This window comes from Hipposideros armiger, unplaced genomic scaffold (genome assembly GCF_001890085.2).
Source record: "Hipposideros armiger isolate ML-2016 unplaced genomic scaffold, ASM189008v1 scaffold_321, whole genome shotgun sequence".
Lineage (NCBI taxonomy): Eukaryota > Metazoa > Chordata > Mammalia > Chiroptera > Hipposideridae > Hipposideros > Hipposideros armiger.
In genome coordinates this window covers 159,833-174,989 of record NW_017731671.1, presented here as the reverse complement: position 1 = coordinate 174,989, position 15,157 = coordinate 159,833, and the positions used below count along the sequence as shown (strand labels likewise).

The 15,157-nt window shown below is 57.5% G+C and overlaps 1 protein-coding gene across 3 annotated transcripts in view; it reads left to right on the top strand.

Moving 5' to 3' along the window:
* Positions 1-11,194: 11,194 nt before the first annotated feature.
* The window catches only part of PDGFB (platelet derived growth factor subunit B), a 19,717-nt gene continuing 15,754 nt past the window's right edge, over positions 11,195-15,157 (top strand). The window contains exons 1-2 of one of the 3 annotated variants that reach the window (XM_019660610.1): positions 11,195-12,002; positions 12,176-12,320. In XM_019660610.1, the coding sequence (XP_019516155.1) occupies positions 11,974-12,002; positions 12,176-12,320 (174 nt within the window). In that variant the 5' untranslated portion in view covers positions 11,195-11,973. Of the gene's footprint in view, positions 12,003-12,175; positions 12,321-12,629; positions 13,145-15,157 lie in introns of those variants that run through there. The other 2 variants (XM_019660613.1, XM_019660611.1) reach the window with 2 other exon arrangements.

Genomic DNA, 15,157 nt, shown 5'->3' with positions numbered 1-15,157 from the left:
CACACCCTTTTCAGGTGGCAAAGTTCCTTTTACTACCTACAATAAGAGGTTTTCCAGGAAAAGCTCCGACTCACTGTGTGACCTTGGGCAAGACACATGCCCTCTCTGGGCCTCAGAAGAGGACTGAAGCAGGTCACTCTTGAAGGTGCCCTCTAGCAAAGTTTTTATTATCCCAAGGTGTTATGACTTTGGCCTCCTCCTTGGTCTCCCTGTAGTCCCATCGTTACAGAGCAGCCAACAGATCCTTTTAAATCTGTGAGCTGGGCACCGGTTGCCCTGCTCATCACCCTGGGGGAGGGGACCACCTCTCACACGGAATGCTGCCTCCTGACCATTCACCCTCCTGGGAGTGGTGTCCCAGCAAGCCAGACAATTTTATTCTCTCCTGGGCCGCCGTCCTTGACCCTCCTTTGGCCTGGAGGGCTCAGCCCCACCCAGATCTTCGAATAGTTTTTTCTGGTCATCCAAGACTCAGCTCAAATGTCACCTCACAGAGAGGCCTTCCCTGACCCTTTCTCTAAACCAGGGCCCTCCACCCCACCCAGGTTTCATGATCACCTCTCTCTATTTCCTACATAACATTTGTCATGACTAAAATGATCTTGGTCACTTATTGTTTACTTGCTGATTGTCCTTCTTCCTCTGCACTGTCCCCTGGGGTGGGGGAGGGGAGGGCGGGCAGGGTTGGGCTCTTTGCCCAGCGCTGGGCCCAGCACGCAGCAGGCCCTCAGTGTCGTTTTGAATGGATGACTATGAGCTTGGTGTTTCTTCCAAGTTGGTTCTTCAATGTGTGCTTCCTCCCCGGCCCCCAGGGGTGCTCGCTGCCCCTCCTTCCCTCCACGCTCCCCCCCACCTCCCCGTTGTAGTCAAGTTCTTGGGGACTCAGCTCTGGGCCCAGCAGCCAAGGAGCTGGCAGGGCAGAGGGGGAGGAAAGACGCATGACCCTTGGTCCCCTTGTAGCTAGTTCCCCAAGAGCAGAAGAACAGCCCTGGGCCTGGAAACCCCCTAGGTCTGGCTGCTGGGGCCATGATTCCGGGGTGACCTCATTGCCTTGAAAGGAGGGCAGCAGGGGCAGGAAGTGGAGGACGCATCAGATGGGCTAAATTTAGAGCGTTTGATTCAGCTCAGGTCGGACAATATTCCTGGAGTCCCCATTGTTGTGAGGGGCCAGAGGGCAGAATGTCCATTGAATGGCTGGGTCTGAGCCATGCCAAGTTGTCTGGGCATGCAGGGGTTGGGGGTGGTAGGAGGGGTGGTCCCCTCCCTGCCAGGCAAGAACCTAGGCCAAGGGTCATCAGGGCAGAGCCAAGGGGTGCAGACTCTGGGGGTACTGCCTTTGCAATTAAGGCCGAAGGTGGAAAGGAAGATGCGTCACAGATGAAGAGGGGGCTCTAGGTGGCCTCGATAACAACTGCTCAGCTGTGCGACCCTCACAACAGCCAGGACAACCATTAGGCCTTCTCCTTACTCTGCCATTTTATAGGCTGGGGGCCTGAGGCTCAGACCCGGGGAGCAAGTTGCTGAAGGCTACATGGACGCTGTGTCCTGATTCCCAGCCTGGGTTCTCAGCAACCAGCTGTGCCCCTGACCCACTGCCCTCCCACCAAGACAGGTGCTGTGGCCCCTCACCCCACCGGGCCAGGCAATCTTGGGGTGACAGGAGAGGGTGGCTCTGCCTGCGCAGGCTCCAGAACCTGTTGCCATGGCAACCCAGGGTCCAGGCCTGCCCTGCTCTGGAGATGAGCCTGAAGCTGAGGATTTCCTTGGGTGAGCAGACAGGGGCTGGGGCTGCCTTCCGACCCTGGCCTGCCAGAGCCTGGGGCTGGGCCAGCAGCCCAGCCTAGCTGCCTGGGCCGATCACACGGGCTAGGCCAATGAGCCTTGAGGGTGTCCTGTTTCTGCACCCATGCCTCATGCCCACACTTCGGCCAGGCAGCCAAAGAAGGGTGGGGATTGTCCTCAGTTCAGGGCCTCTCTGGTGGGGGAAGTCTCAGCAGGCCGTGTCCAGGAACCTCGTGCTCCTGTGCAAGCGCCCCCCCCCAGCCCCCTTTTCCCCACCTCCCGTCCTGCAAGTCCCATTGAGGCCCAGGGAGCTCCCGGGCCCACACCTGCCTTGGAAATAGGGGGAGGGGACCAGAAATACCAACAGACCTGCTCTTCCCACAGACCTGTGACAGGCACAGGGAGAGAACCAAGGATGCTCAGAGAATGGCCTCTGCCCTCCGCTTCTTCCCAGCCCAGGGAAGGCTTTGGGGACGAAGCCAGCCCGCTTCCCCCACCTTACTCCTGACCTGGTACAGGTGAGTAACCTGAGGGTCTGAGCTAGGAAGAGGTTTGTCTGAGACCATTCACGGAGAGGCAGCTTCACCTGTCCTCCTGGGCCCTGCCCACTGCGGGTCCCCAGGCACCAGGTCTCGTTTCCCTGCAACCACACTGCCCGGCCCGGGGCGGCGGCCCAAGGCTGTTCACTGCTCCTCTTGATTTCACATCATGACTCATGTTATCATGTTCTCAGGAGCTGAGTAACCACCTGAGTTATTTATACCCTGGCTTAGCAGGCTTCCTTCCCTCCTCCCAGAACGGGGCAGGGAGGATGGGGTGGGGGTGGGGAGAAACCTGGGAGGGGGGATGTGGACTGGGAGAAGGCAGCTGAGCACCCCCCCATGTGCCCTCCCCTGGGGTACCACCCCCGTAAAGCACCCAAAAATAACTGTGACTCTCCTAGCACAACAGGATGGGCCTGGATTCACGGCATCGATATATAGGTACGATGATAGTTTGGGGAGGGGAGAATTCCTTTCCCCAGCGAGTCACCGTCTGGAAAAATAAAGAAGGAAAAAGCTGAAATTTTTTCCTTCCATCAAAACAGGAAGGAGCTGGGGGAGGTGGGAGGGTGGACAGGGAGCTGACGGGTGGAGGCTGAGATGCCTCCTCCACCCCGTGGTGGTCTTCAGGGAGGGGAAACCCCTAGGCACCTGCACTCTGGGGCCCACTGGCGCTGGGCTGGCCCTGGGTATCCCCTGTGTGGGCTATCCCTGGCTGCCCCGGGGACGTTTTTGTCCTCCCTTCCTTCCAGGCCTGTGTGCATTCATGGACACACACAGAGTTACACAGACCTGCGTTCCCCCCAGTTCCCACACCACCCAGACTTGCTTGCCCATCCCTGCACGCCCCCACCAGACCCCACAGGAGGAAAGATCTCATTCTGGGTGGGGGGGACTTCCTGACTTCCTTGTTTTTACCTCCCCTTGAGGAATCCTGTGTCTTAAATTCAATCTGACTTTGCTCCAACTCCAACCAGTGGGTGATCTCAGGGAAGTCACTTTCCTTCTCTGAGCCTCCGTGTTCTCATCTGTAAGAGGGGTGCAGCCATTCCCTCGGGGGTAAATTGTGGAGACTGCCTCGTCCAAGTGAGGGAAGCCATAACCACAGCTCCCCTTTACTGAGCGCTCTCTATGTGCTAAGCACCTACATTCGGTTGCTAGATTAACCCCATCACCAAATGTGATAGGTTCCAGAATTATCCTCATCTATGGCCCAGCGGGCAGGGGCTCACCCAGGGTCACACAGCTGGGATGTGGTGGAGGCTGGTCATGGACTCTGGTAGCCTCGGCTCTGTTCACACCCAAGAGAGACTGATGGAGGTCCCATCAGAGCTCTGAGGAGGAGGAGAAGGTGATGGAGGAGGAGGAGGAGGAGGAGGAAGGGAGGGGGAAGGGGGAGAGGGCATCCCTGTTGCACCCCAGCTTCCTTGACCCTTGTGCTCCCACCTGGAACCATCCATGACAACTCCATGGCTTCCCCAGGGATGTGCCCCAGCGGCCAGGGTTGCATCGTCACCCAAGCGGCCTTGTGCCCACCGCTGTGGTAATTACTATTAAGACGGTTAGTCAGTCACGCTGGGTTGCCCTCTGTTTGCTTATTGACTTACTTAAGCACTGCCTGGGGGTGTTTGTTCAGTTGTCTCGGTCTTTCTGTGTATCTTCCACCAGCCTGCCTCGGCCTGTAAGCTCTTCAAGGGCAGGAGGCTCCGGAAAAGTGAGCTGGCAATGTAACATCCAATTCTGTGTGAGGACAACCCCGGGGTACCATGCAGGGCACACCTGCACACATTCCCCACAGTCAGATTGTGTCGAGGACCCCATTCTACAGACGAGAACACTGAGGTCTTGGATTTGTCTCCTCCAAGGCTAGCAATGGACTGGCCCAGGACAGCCACTCCAGGAGGTAGAGCTCTGAGGTAGAATCATGACACTGGTTCAAATTTGGCTCGGCCACCTCCTGATCAGACTTATTAGGGAAGTCGTGTGATCTTTCCAGGACGCAGTTTTCCAGTCTGTAAATTGGGGATAATATATTGTGCTCTGATTGGATTATCGGTGGTTGGGGGTTATGGTATCAGTTCCAGCTGTATGAAATCACGACTCCTGACCATTTGTGACCTACCTTTTAGATCAGTGCTTCCCTACTATGCACATAAGTCACACAGTGGGGGTCTTCTTAAAATGCAGATTCTGATTTGGCAGGGCTGAGGTAGGCCTGGTACTGTGCATTTCTAACAAGCCCCCAGGTGAAGCAGCTGCTGCTAAGTGGGCACCCCTTTCAGGAGCGACAGTTCAGATTTAGACTACGATGAAAAGGTACTAACTGTACTGTGTGCTGAGCACTGGGCTATGCCAGGCGCTGGACTGGTGCCTTTACCCCCATTCTCACATCCAATCCTTACAGCACCCTGCAGGGCAAATGTGGCCATCCCCAGTCTACAGATGAGGAAGCAGAGGCCCAGAGAGGTCAGTGCCCCACCCAAAGATGCACAGCCAGAAACTAGCACGGCAGGGTCTCAAAGCCAGGCCTGTGGGGCTTACAGGGTCCTTGTCCATTAATCCAAACCTTTGCACAGGCTCCTAGTCCCTGTCCTCGAGAAGCTCACAGTCCTGGTGGGGACCTAAGATATACCCAGGACATAAAAACATCCTCAAGTGGTCTCCAGGCAGTTGGTGGGAAGGGACAAGTTGTTACTTCTGGGAACTCACCCTAGGGAAAGCTATTCCCAGTAGGCAGGCAGGAGGGGTGAGGAAATGGGGGAGGCCTGGGTTGGAGAAGAGCGTGAAGGACACTGAGAACAGCACCAGTAAAGGTGTGGTTTGGGGTAAAAAATTAGCCATCCGCTATTCCTTGTGAACCCCAGCCTCGTCCAGACCCTCCTGCTTCCTACCCACCTCTTTCCATCCCTCTATACTGAACACACTGCAGAGTCACTGCCTTGGGGTCCTTCCCCCCCGGAAGAGGAGAGCCAGGGTCCCTGGGGTTGGCAGAACGATCACCCCATTTCAGTCCCTGACTCACTGTGTGACCTTGGGCATGTCACATGACATGTCTGAAACGTATATGTCTCTTCTGAAGCCCTTGGCTTGTTCTGTGGGGTCAGGGTTTTGAACATTGAGGCAGTGTCAGACCTTCTCCCAAAGGGGAGCTCCCTAATAGTGGTGGGAGGAGATGGGGACTTGAAGTGGTAGGATGGGGCGGGGGAGAGGACACAGACAGGGTTATCTGTAAGTGCTGCAGGTCACTGCTCCTTCCACCTGCGTTTCCTTTCTAGCAGCCTCTAGGGTACTCTGTCCAGCGTCAGCCCAGCACAGTAGAGCGCTGCTCACTGCAGCGAGAGGAGGCTCCTTCAGCCAGGGGTCCAGCCCAACGCCCACCTGAGGGTCCTCCCCAGACAGGGGTGGAGCTTGGACAAAATATATGGGTGAATGAGGCTGGGAGCCAGGTGAACCAGGCAGCTGTGTGTTTTCATCTTGGCCCAGCCTAGCAGATGGGCACCGATGTCCAGAGAATGACACTGGCACTAGGCTGCCCAGGTCCAAATCCCAGCTCTGCCCTCACTCATCCTTGACCTTGCAAAGATGCTTCAGACCTTGGTTTCCCATTCTGTAAAATGGGGGTGATCATAACTCCTCTCTCGTAGGCACATTGTGTGCCACATAAACATTCGCTCTTATGAATATTGATGAAAAATTGGTGACTTTTACACTGTGGCTGGCTTCCCATTCTTTTGACAGGCCCATCATGTTTCCTGCAGTTACAACCCTTTTTCTGGAAAGCTGGTGAGGGTCTGTGTGCTGTCCTAGCCATACGCTCACCAAGAGGGGATGCTGCTACCCGCCTGCCCCTTTCTCCCTCCTGCCCCATGCCTTCCAGAGTCCCCAGTCAAATCCTCAGAACACGGCAGCAAGGACACCCTGATTTAGAAAGGGCTTGCTACCCAGATCTACTACACAGCTTCCCATCTGGGGGACTGTAAATGACTTCTCCATGGGGTGGCGGGCAGGTCCCGGGGGCCCACTGCCCTCAGCCCTGCACAACTTCCTCCATCAAGCTCATTTGTTTAATGTTCTACGTGCAATGCAATATGCAAAGCTGGGCAGCTCTCATCCAGCCCACACAGGAAGGTATCACGTAACAGGGAGATGGCAAAAGCGTGGGCTTTGACATCATAGCCCTGGATTCAAATCCTGGCACTGCCAGTTCCTTGCTGGGTGGTGCTGGGCAAGCTGGTATCCCTCTCTGAGCCTCAGTGTCCCCTCCCCAGGTATGAACACCATAAGAGCACTGGCCCTCCAGGAAGCCGGTAAGGACTCAGCCAGCCTCCTTCTTTTGTTGATAAAATGGGAATACCTGCTGTACCTCCCTCATTGCTGTCAGTTCAGGTAAAACGCTTGGCCCAGGATGAATGCTCTGTAAGTAGGGCTGTCATGATGATCAGAGCATCCAAGACCCAGTGGGTGAGCAGCAAAGGGGGGTGTGGTAAGGATGAGCCTTCTCACCAGATCCTGGTGGGGTCCTCTCCCGGCCCCGTGTGACCCAGCTCCCCCCACCCCAGGAGACTTTGCCCCACTTCCAGCCAGCTTCCAGGACAGGTAGACCTGAGCTGCCCCGTCCAAACATCCTCTTCCTTGTCTGGAGACTGGAGTTGCTAAAAATGCATCACTCGGCCCAGGAAAACAAACACTGCACTTCCCTTGCCTTTGTATACAGGACACAAGGCCAAGGCCGCAGAGACAGTGAGGTGGGCACCTCAGGCTGTCCTAGGCCTGGGGGTCGGTATGTCTGTCTGCCTGCCTTCCTGGGGTCTCTCCTGCCTCCCTGCTACTGGTACTCTGACAGCCACAGTTGTCAGAGCCTCACCAGGGTGGGGGTCTCCAACAGAGTGGGTGGGAGCTGTATGTGAGGATACCCTCCCCCGCCCAGATGATGTGACCTGCCTTTCCCATCCTTGGGCTCCTCTCCTAGCCCTGTCTCTGGAGCTCACAGGTGCGTGTGTGTTTGTATGTGCACATATGCATATAGCATGGAGTAATAATGATAATCTGGATAACCAACATTTGTGGGGCACTCATTCCTGCTTTCAACACTCAGGATGCACTAACTTGTTTGACGCCACACAATAATTACCACTGTTATCCCCATTTTACAGATGAGCAAACTGAGGCTCAGGAAGGTAGTCACTTGCTCAAGATTATGAGTGAGTCAACGGTAGAGCGGGGCTTTAAAACCAGGCGATCCTTGATGCGAAGCCTGGTCCTATGCCCTGCCTCAGTTTCCCCATCTGTAAAATGAGCACATATGACATAATGCTGCCCTTGCTGTGACTGTGAGGGTGAAGCAGGGCAAAGTCATGTAGATGGCGGGGTGGGGACGGGGCAGGCAGGGGGCTGGGGGAGCAGATTGGAGCGCTGTGGTGTGGGGCAGAGTATGCACTATGCCGACATACATTCCGGTGCTGGGGTATCATGTCCTTTGTGGCATGGCCTTGGACTGTCCCCAATTTGGAGCCCCATGTCCTTCTCCATCAAGCCAAGAAAGGCACACTTGCCTGGCAAGGGCCCTCTCAGCAGAGTAAGGTACACGGGATGCGGCATTCCCGCACTCTGGACTTGAGTCTAGCCCTGGGATTGAAGCCAGCTCCTTCCCTGGCCGTGGGACCGTCCCCTCCCAGGGTGTGAGATGATTTTAATGGACAAGGGTGCACACGGATTGCTCTAAACACCCAGTCTAAAAAGCCCAGGCCTTGGGCAGTCCAGCACTGGCTGAAGGCTATGGCCACTTGGTTTTCCCAGGGGATTGGAGGGTAAGCCTTATGGGGGTGTGGCCCTAACTCTGCATAACCTGCTCCCAGCCCTACTGGCAAGCCTGATTCCTCAGTGGCCCCAGTGCCAGAGATGGGCTGAGGCCTTCCCAGGTCTGTGACGGTGGTGGCCCTCACATGCCCTGTGCTTCCGATTTTAGAGGCCTTCCTTTCTCTCTCCACCCCTCAGGCAGAGTCTGACAGATTTGCACCAACAGACCAGGACTCAGAGAGAGAGACACAGGTAAGATGTTTACTCATTTATTCATTCCTTCAGCAGATATTTATTGAGCAGCTACTGTATGATGGGAGCTGGAACAAGACCCTTGCTCACCCGGAGCTCAGTCTAGTGCTAGACTGATAAATGGGCAATGACAATATATACCATAGGGTACCTGCTATCGGAACCCAGAAAGAGCAGTAAGCCTGCAGGGGGGTGGGGTGGGGAGGGGAGGGGAAGGGAGGCTTCCCAGGAGGAGGGGACAACTAAGTTGAGCCTGACAGGAGGATGAGAGGAGGTGTTCTTTAGAGAACTGTTCGTGTGGCAAGACCCACACACTGACATTGTGTCTGCAAGGAGTGGATACAGGAAAGGGGTTCTTAGCATGGCATTCAGGCCTGGTGCCATACGGCCCCTGCCACCTCTGTGGTCCCTGTCCTGCCATTTCTAACCAGTGCACAAAGACATCTGGATTGCAATGATTTGTGTCTACCTCACTTAAGAGCCTGGGAGGTCTCAGATGCCAGGTGGGACTGGGTCTCCTTCCTCATTCTATTACCCAGTGCTTCATGCAGGACTCTGCGCACAGTAGGTGCTCACTGATGCTGCACCCAGTACCCTTTTCTTCTTTGCAATCCTCCCCTGGCTGAGCTGTGTGCTCCCTCCTTTGTGCTCCTACAGCACTTTGTATGCAAGTTGAGAGCTCATATTAGTATAGCACTTTTCAGTTGACAAAGTACTTTTACATCTATTAATGTATTTGATGCTTACACAAACAGGCCTTATGTAAAAAGTGTAATTATTGTCACCATCATTATGTGCCAGGAGATAGCACAACATGGTGATTCAAGCATGTGGGCTCTGCAGCTGAACTGCTTGGGTTCAAGTCCTGGCTCTACCACTTACTGGCTGTGTGACCCTGAACAAGTTGCTTAACCTCTCTGTGCTTCATTTCCTCCAGTTATAAGTTAAGAGTAATATATCTTATAGGAGCATTGAGAGGCTACATGCAGAATCAGAACACTACCTACAACAAGGTCACCTCAATAATAATGGTAGCTATTATCATCTCATTTACAGGTAAGGATATAGAAGGTCAAGATCACCTAGCTGTCCAGTGAAGCATGTTTTATCTCAAAGTCTTTAGACTTCAAATCTTGTGTTTTGGGATTGTTTCCCACACCCCATTTCCCTGTCACCCTGTCTCCTAATTTATCTGTTTAAGCAATTGTCTGTCCTCTGGATGGGGCTCCTTCGGGTAGGACCCTGCATTAGCATTATGCTGTCTCTGCAGCACCGGGCCACCATGGGACACTCGAAAGCTGTGTTGAATGATGCACTCCACACGCCACCCAGGCATCCTGCTCTGTGTTTCCATGTGGATTATCTTGTCTGAGCCTTCAGACCGCTCTATGAGGTAGGTAAAAATTTTTCTACAACCGTTCGGAAGTACAGTAAACTGCACCTATCAGTTTTGACATATGTATATGCCCGTGAACCAGCAAAGATGACAAACATTTTCATCACCCCTAAAATTTTCCCATGCTCTTTGAAATCCCTCCAACTATAGATTTAGCTCTAGTTTATAGGGGGAAGAAATCGAGGTGCTGAGAGATTAATCCGCCAGCAAGTGACCACACCAAGATTTGAACCAAGGTGACCTGCCCCTGGTCTGCCTTTTGGCCGCTATGCCGTGCTGCCCACAAGGTAATGGGCAGAGGGTGTGTGTGTGTGGCTGTTTGTAAAGAGGTCCTCCTGGGAAGTCCTCCCTCCTCCACACCACTCCTGCTCAGGTCCAAGAAGACGATTTATGAAGAGATGTTGGTGTGCCTGTCTTAGTGACAGAGGGTGTGTGCATGTGTGAGGAGCAGAGTGCCACCCTAGAAGGATGTTTGGTTACAAAGGGCAGTTGAGAGACATTGCAAGGGGACTAGATAAAATGTCCCAAAGCCAGGAGAAGAGTGATGCAGTGAGCCTGTGAGTCCCGTGGTGGGTGCTGCGCTCAGCGGGTATGCGTGTGACTCTGTGACTGTGACCGTGTGACTGCTGAAGACAGGGACATAGCAGCTCGCAAAGCTGGGGGCGGAAGGTGTTAACTGTGTGATTGCTGGCGTGGGTTGGGGACCCTGGGCCTCGAACCTGGGGGCTGAGGGAGGTAGTAAACATCAGAGTGGCTGTAGGATCATGATGGCAGCCCTGTGAGGATGCTGCAGGGTTGAGGGGTTTGTGTGACTCTGCAGTTCAACAAATTCAAATTCAGTCAGCACTGGCAGTGCCTGTTGTGTGCCAGGCAACCAGCTAGGAGGAGACGTGGACCCAGCTTTCAGCTGAATGGTACTGGCTGTGGGGTTTGTGTGATCACCTTGAGGCTGGTTGGGGCTGGGTGCTTTCCGCCCTTGCTGGCATTAAGTCCTCACAGTGATCCCACTTTGAGGCTAGATGGAGGTGCACAGAAAGGAAGTGACTTGCCCAAGGTGACCCAGCTACTCGGTGCCAGGGCAAGGTCTGAATCAAGCTGCAGAGCCTGAGTCCCTCTCCACATGTCTGTGCCAGGGTGCAAATATCTGGTTCTGGCGGTGCGGGCTTGCACTCCTGGCCCAGACCTTGGGGACATCTTCCCCAACCACGTGGAGCCAGGCAACCATCAGTGTTGAGGGGCTCAGAGGTTGGTCGCCCCTAGCTTTCCTTTTCCAGGGGCCAAATTCCTGACAGAGTGGCTGCTGGGCTCTGGGAGACCCCTACACTCTCCATCCTCATCTCAGGCCCTCCCGCGCTCCGGCCCCCACCCCCTTCCCTCCTGGTGCTTGACTCGCGGCCAGAAGAGGAAAGGCTGTCTCCACCCACCTCTCGCGCACTCTCCCTTCTCATCTCATCTATAAAGGCCGGAACAGCTGAAAGGGTGGCAACTTCTCCTCCAGCCGCCGGGAGCAGCCCGCCTGCCTCCCTGAGCGCCCGAAGCCTCCCCCGCCGTCTCCGTGAGGGCTCTCCTCCGGCCGCCAGCGCCCATCTTTCATTCCCGAGATAGAGATATTTTGCACACACGCACACATACAGACACGCGCAAAAAGAAAAAAAAAAAAGCCCATCCTCAAGCCTCGTTGCAAAGAGAAAGCCGGAGCAGCCGCAGCTCGAAGCCCGCAGAGGACGCCCAGAGTGGCGAGCGGGAGGGCAGACGGATCTACGGACTCGCGCCGCATCCACCTGTCTGCCGTGCCCGGCTCAGCGCGCAGCGGGCACGCCGCGCGCGCGGAGCAGCCGTGCCCGCCGCCCGGGCCCCACGCCAGGGCGCACACGCTCCGGCCCCCCCACCCGGCCCGGGCGGGAGTTTGCACCTCTCCCTGCCCTGGTACTCGGGCCGCCGCTGCAAAGCCAACTTTGGGAAAAGTTTTCGGGGGGAGACTTTGGCTTTGAGGTGGCCAGCTCTGCGCTTTCCGACTTCGGGGGCCTTTCCAGAAAACGTTGCAAAAAAGCTAAGCCGGCGAGCCGAGGAGAGCGCCTTTAGCTGGCGAGTGAAGACGAACCATCGACTGCCGTGTTCTTTTTCCTCTTGGAGGTTGGAGTCCCCTGGGCGCCCCCACACGGCTAGACGCCTCGGCGGGTTCGCGACGCAGCCCCCCGGCAGTGGATGCTCGCTCCGGCTCGGGATCCGCCCAGGTAGCGGCCTCGGACCCTGGTCCCGTGCCCAGGCCCTCCCCAGTCCCCCAACGACGGAGCCGGGGCCGGGGGCGGCGGCGCCCAGGGGCCATGCGGGTGAGCCGCGGCGGCGGCTGCAGCGGCCTGAGTGCCTGATCGCCGCAGACCCCAGCCGAGCCTACCTCCCTCCCCAGCCCCCGCCCTCCACCCTGGCCGCGGGGGCGGCGCGCTCGGTCCACGCGTCCGGGGCCCCGCGGGGCCGGGCCCGGAGTCGGCATGAATCGCTGCTGGGCGCTCTTCCTGTCTCTCTGCTGCTACCTGCGTCTGGTCAGCGCCGAGGTGAGTTGCGACAGCCGTGGGGCTGGTTCGCTTCATTCATTGCCCCCACCCCACCCCTGCCGCCCCCTCCCCTCCCTGCAGTGAACTTTGGATCCTTGCAGCGGGTGGGCCTGGCGCCGGGCACTAGGTGACCTCCGAGGGCAGAAACGGTAGGTCCGAGAGGTGCTAGGCTGTACGGGGAGGGGGCAAAGGTGGTTGTCTTTCCCAGGGGCGATCCCAGATTTCCGCGCCTTTAAGCGTCGGGGGAGGGTGTGTGTTAGCCCTGTCCCCCACCCCCTCAGAAACCCCAGAATAAGCCCCTAACTGGCCTAAGGGAGAGGGGGTGGGGTGGTGCCGAGGGTGCAGAAGGCGGCACGTCCTTCCAAGACCACTTCAGTTCCAGCTTAGGTTCTGTCCGGGAACCGGCTTGCACAGAAGGTGCGAGCTCGCTCACTGGTGGCAGCCACGCCAACCTTCGACAGGGGTTTGCGTCCCACCCTGGCTCCCGCTCCAGGTCTGACACGCCCGGCCCCAGAGCGCGGTGCAGGAGCAGCTAGTATCTTGGGCGCGGCGGGGGTGCAGAGAGACAGGTTTCGGGAACTTGGGATTGGGGAGGAATGGAGGCTCTCAAGGAATCCAGCCCCTGGGCAGTGTGTGTCTGAGGCCCCGCCATACCTGCGCCCCGCGCCCTGCGAGAGGAACACCTCTCTTCCCCGCTTGTAGGGTACAGAGCGCGCCGCCTGGAAAAGCGTAGCTGCAAGGGAGGTGGGGTATAAAAACGTCTGCAGGAGCTATCGGGTCGGATCAATTCTCCACCCCTCCCATCCTCACGTAGCAGTGAGTAGGCAAGTCTACCCGGTATCCAGGTGGGAAAGGGGGCGGGGCAGGGAGGAGGTGCGAGGTGGAGGGGGATCAGAGGGCAGCGAGGAGCGCTACGCGTCTGGGTCCCGTCCCGCCTCTGCTCGGCTGCGGCCCGGAGCCCGCACCTAGCCGGCTCCTGGGAGGGCCGGCCCCTCTCGGCCTCCAACGAGAAGCAGGAAGGAGGAGGCGGTGGCGAAGGGGTTAAGGTGAAGGGCTTCGAGGCCGCGGCCGGGCCTTGGGGCGCAGCCAGCGCAGGTTGTTTTGACCACGGAGGAGCCGTCGCCGTCTCCTTTTGTTCTCGGGGCTCCTCGAGGGCCGCCGGCCGTCCGCCCTGGGGCCCCGCCCTTCCGTGGCCGTCCCCCGCGGCCCGCACCCGGGAGGGAGGACGAGGGGATCAGCCTGGCTGCCTGCAGTCCCCTCCCGACGCCCCCTCCTCTCCTCCTGCTGAAGCCCCCCGGGCCGCGGCCAGCTGTTGGGGCGGGGGGCGCCGGCCGGCCCCAGCTGCCGCCTCGCCGCGGGGCCTGGGGGCTGGGCCCAGTGCCAAGGCGTCCTGGGAACGGCGGCGCCCCCGCCGCTGCTCTCCGCAGCCCACCCCGCCCGGCCCCCCGACTCGCTCACTCACCCCACGCATGCACACGCTTGGCCGGAGGCGATGCTGCGCTCCGGCGGGCGGGCGCGCAGAGCGACGGGCACGCACTGCCGCGGCCGGGTCGCGCGCCCGCCGCCGCCACGCCCGTGCACATGCGGGGCACACGCGCGCGCACTACACACATACACACATGGTCCCCGCACACACGGCTTGAGCACACGTGAGCGCACATCCACGCACGCACAGCCTAGCGCCAGGTGCCCACCCCCGCGCCACAGGTGGGCCCACCGTAGGCTCTGGAACCTCCTCACCTCTGTAGGGACTCCATTTCCTTCCTGGGTGCTCGGAGGATGGGGAAACAGGAACCCTTCCATCAGTTCCCGGCTCCGTGGCACCTACAGCTTTTTTTGGGCGAGTCAGCTCCCTGACCTTCAAGCATTACCCTCCTGTGATTGCTGTTTTTCAACCACTCATGTGGCAGAAAATGGTGTTGATGTGCTTGGGGGGACACTGTCATGTTCAGAGCATTTCTCCCTTCAAGTAAGCCCTTTTTTGAACTTTCAAGACTGGAGGACCCTGAGCTTCTGAGGGGGTTTCGTATCCTCTTTGCTGATCCCAGCCAGTATGCTCCAGAGAGGCTGGTGACAGCTGGGTAAGGCTTTCCCAGGCCTGCCCTTACCGTTCCCAGCTTCATCCAGCACCTCCTCCTCCTTTCCCACAGCTCCATGGGCATGTGTTTGGGGGGGGGGGTGAGGCTGCAGCACAGAAGCTGGTGCCTTTCTCCTCACTTTAATCACAGCATCCTTGAACACATGGCCCTCAGGAACCCACAGTTGTGCGGTGCTTTGCAGTTTACCAAGCACTTTCCTGCAAAGCCTTACTTTGAGGAAGCCTTAAGCAGCTCTGGGGGAAGAGACCTAAAAGGAAAACCTGTTGACATGGGGGCCGGTCCAGGAAGGGGGATTCCAAGAAATCTTACTGGCCTTGGGGCTGGCTATGTCTCCAGCATGTGTGCCCTGAGCCTCAGGTAGAGGCCTCAGCAGCTGGAAAGGAGGGTTGGGTTGTCTGAGGCAGGGCCTGGGAGGGGGTCAGCTGAGGCCTGTGAGGTTCCATCCCCATCAGCTGAACTGGCTTCAGGAGGGTGACTCCCACTGTCATGTGATGCCTCCTGCCTCAGCACCCTTCTGCTGGGAAAGAGTGAAGGGGCCCTACAGCCCTTCACCACCCAGCTTCCTTCTGGTTTGCTAATTCCTTAGGTGGTGGAAGACCAACTTGCTGGAAACTCCCAGCCCTAGAAGTGTCTGCAAGGTTAAGATCAAACAGAATTTGGAGCTCTGGTGCAAAACCTAGGAACAGTGCGTGCGTGCGTGCGTGCGTGTGTGTGTGTGTGTGTGTGTGTGTGTGTGTG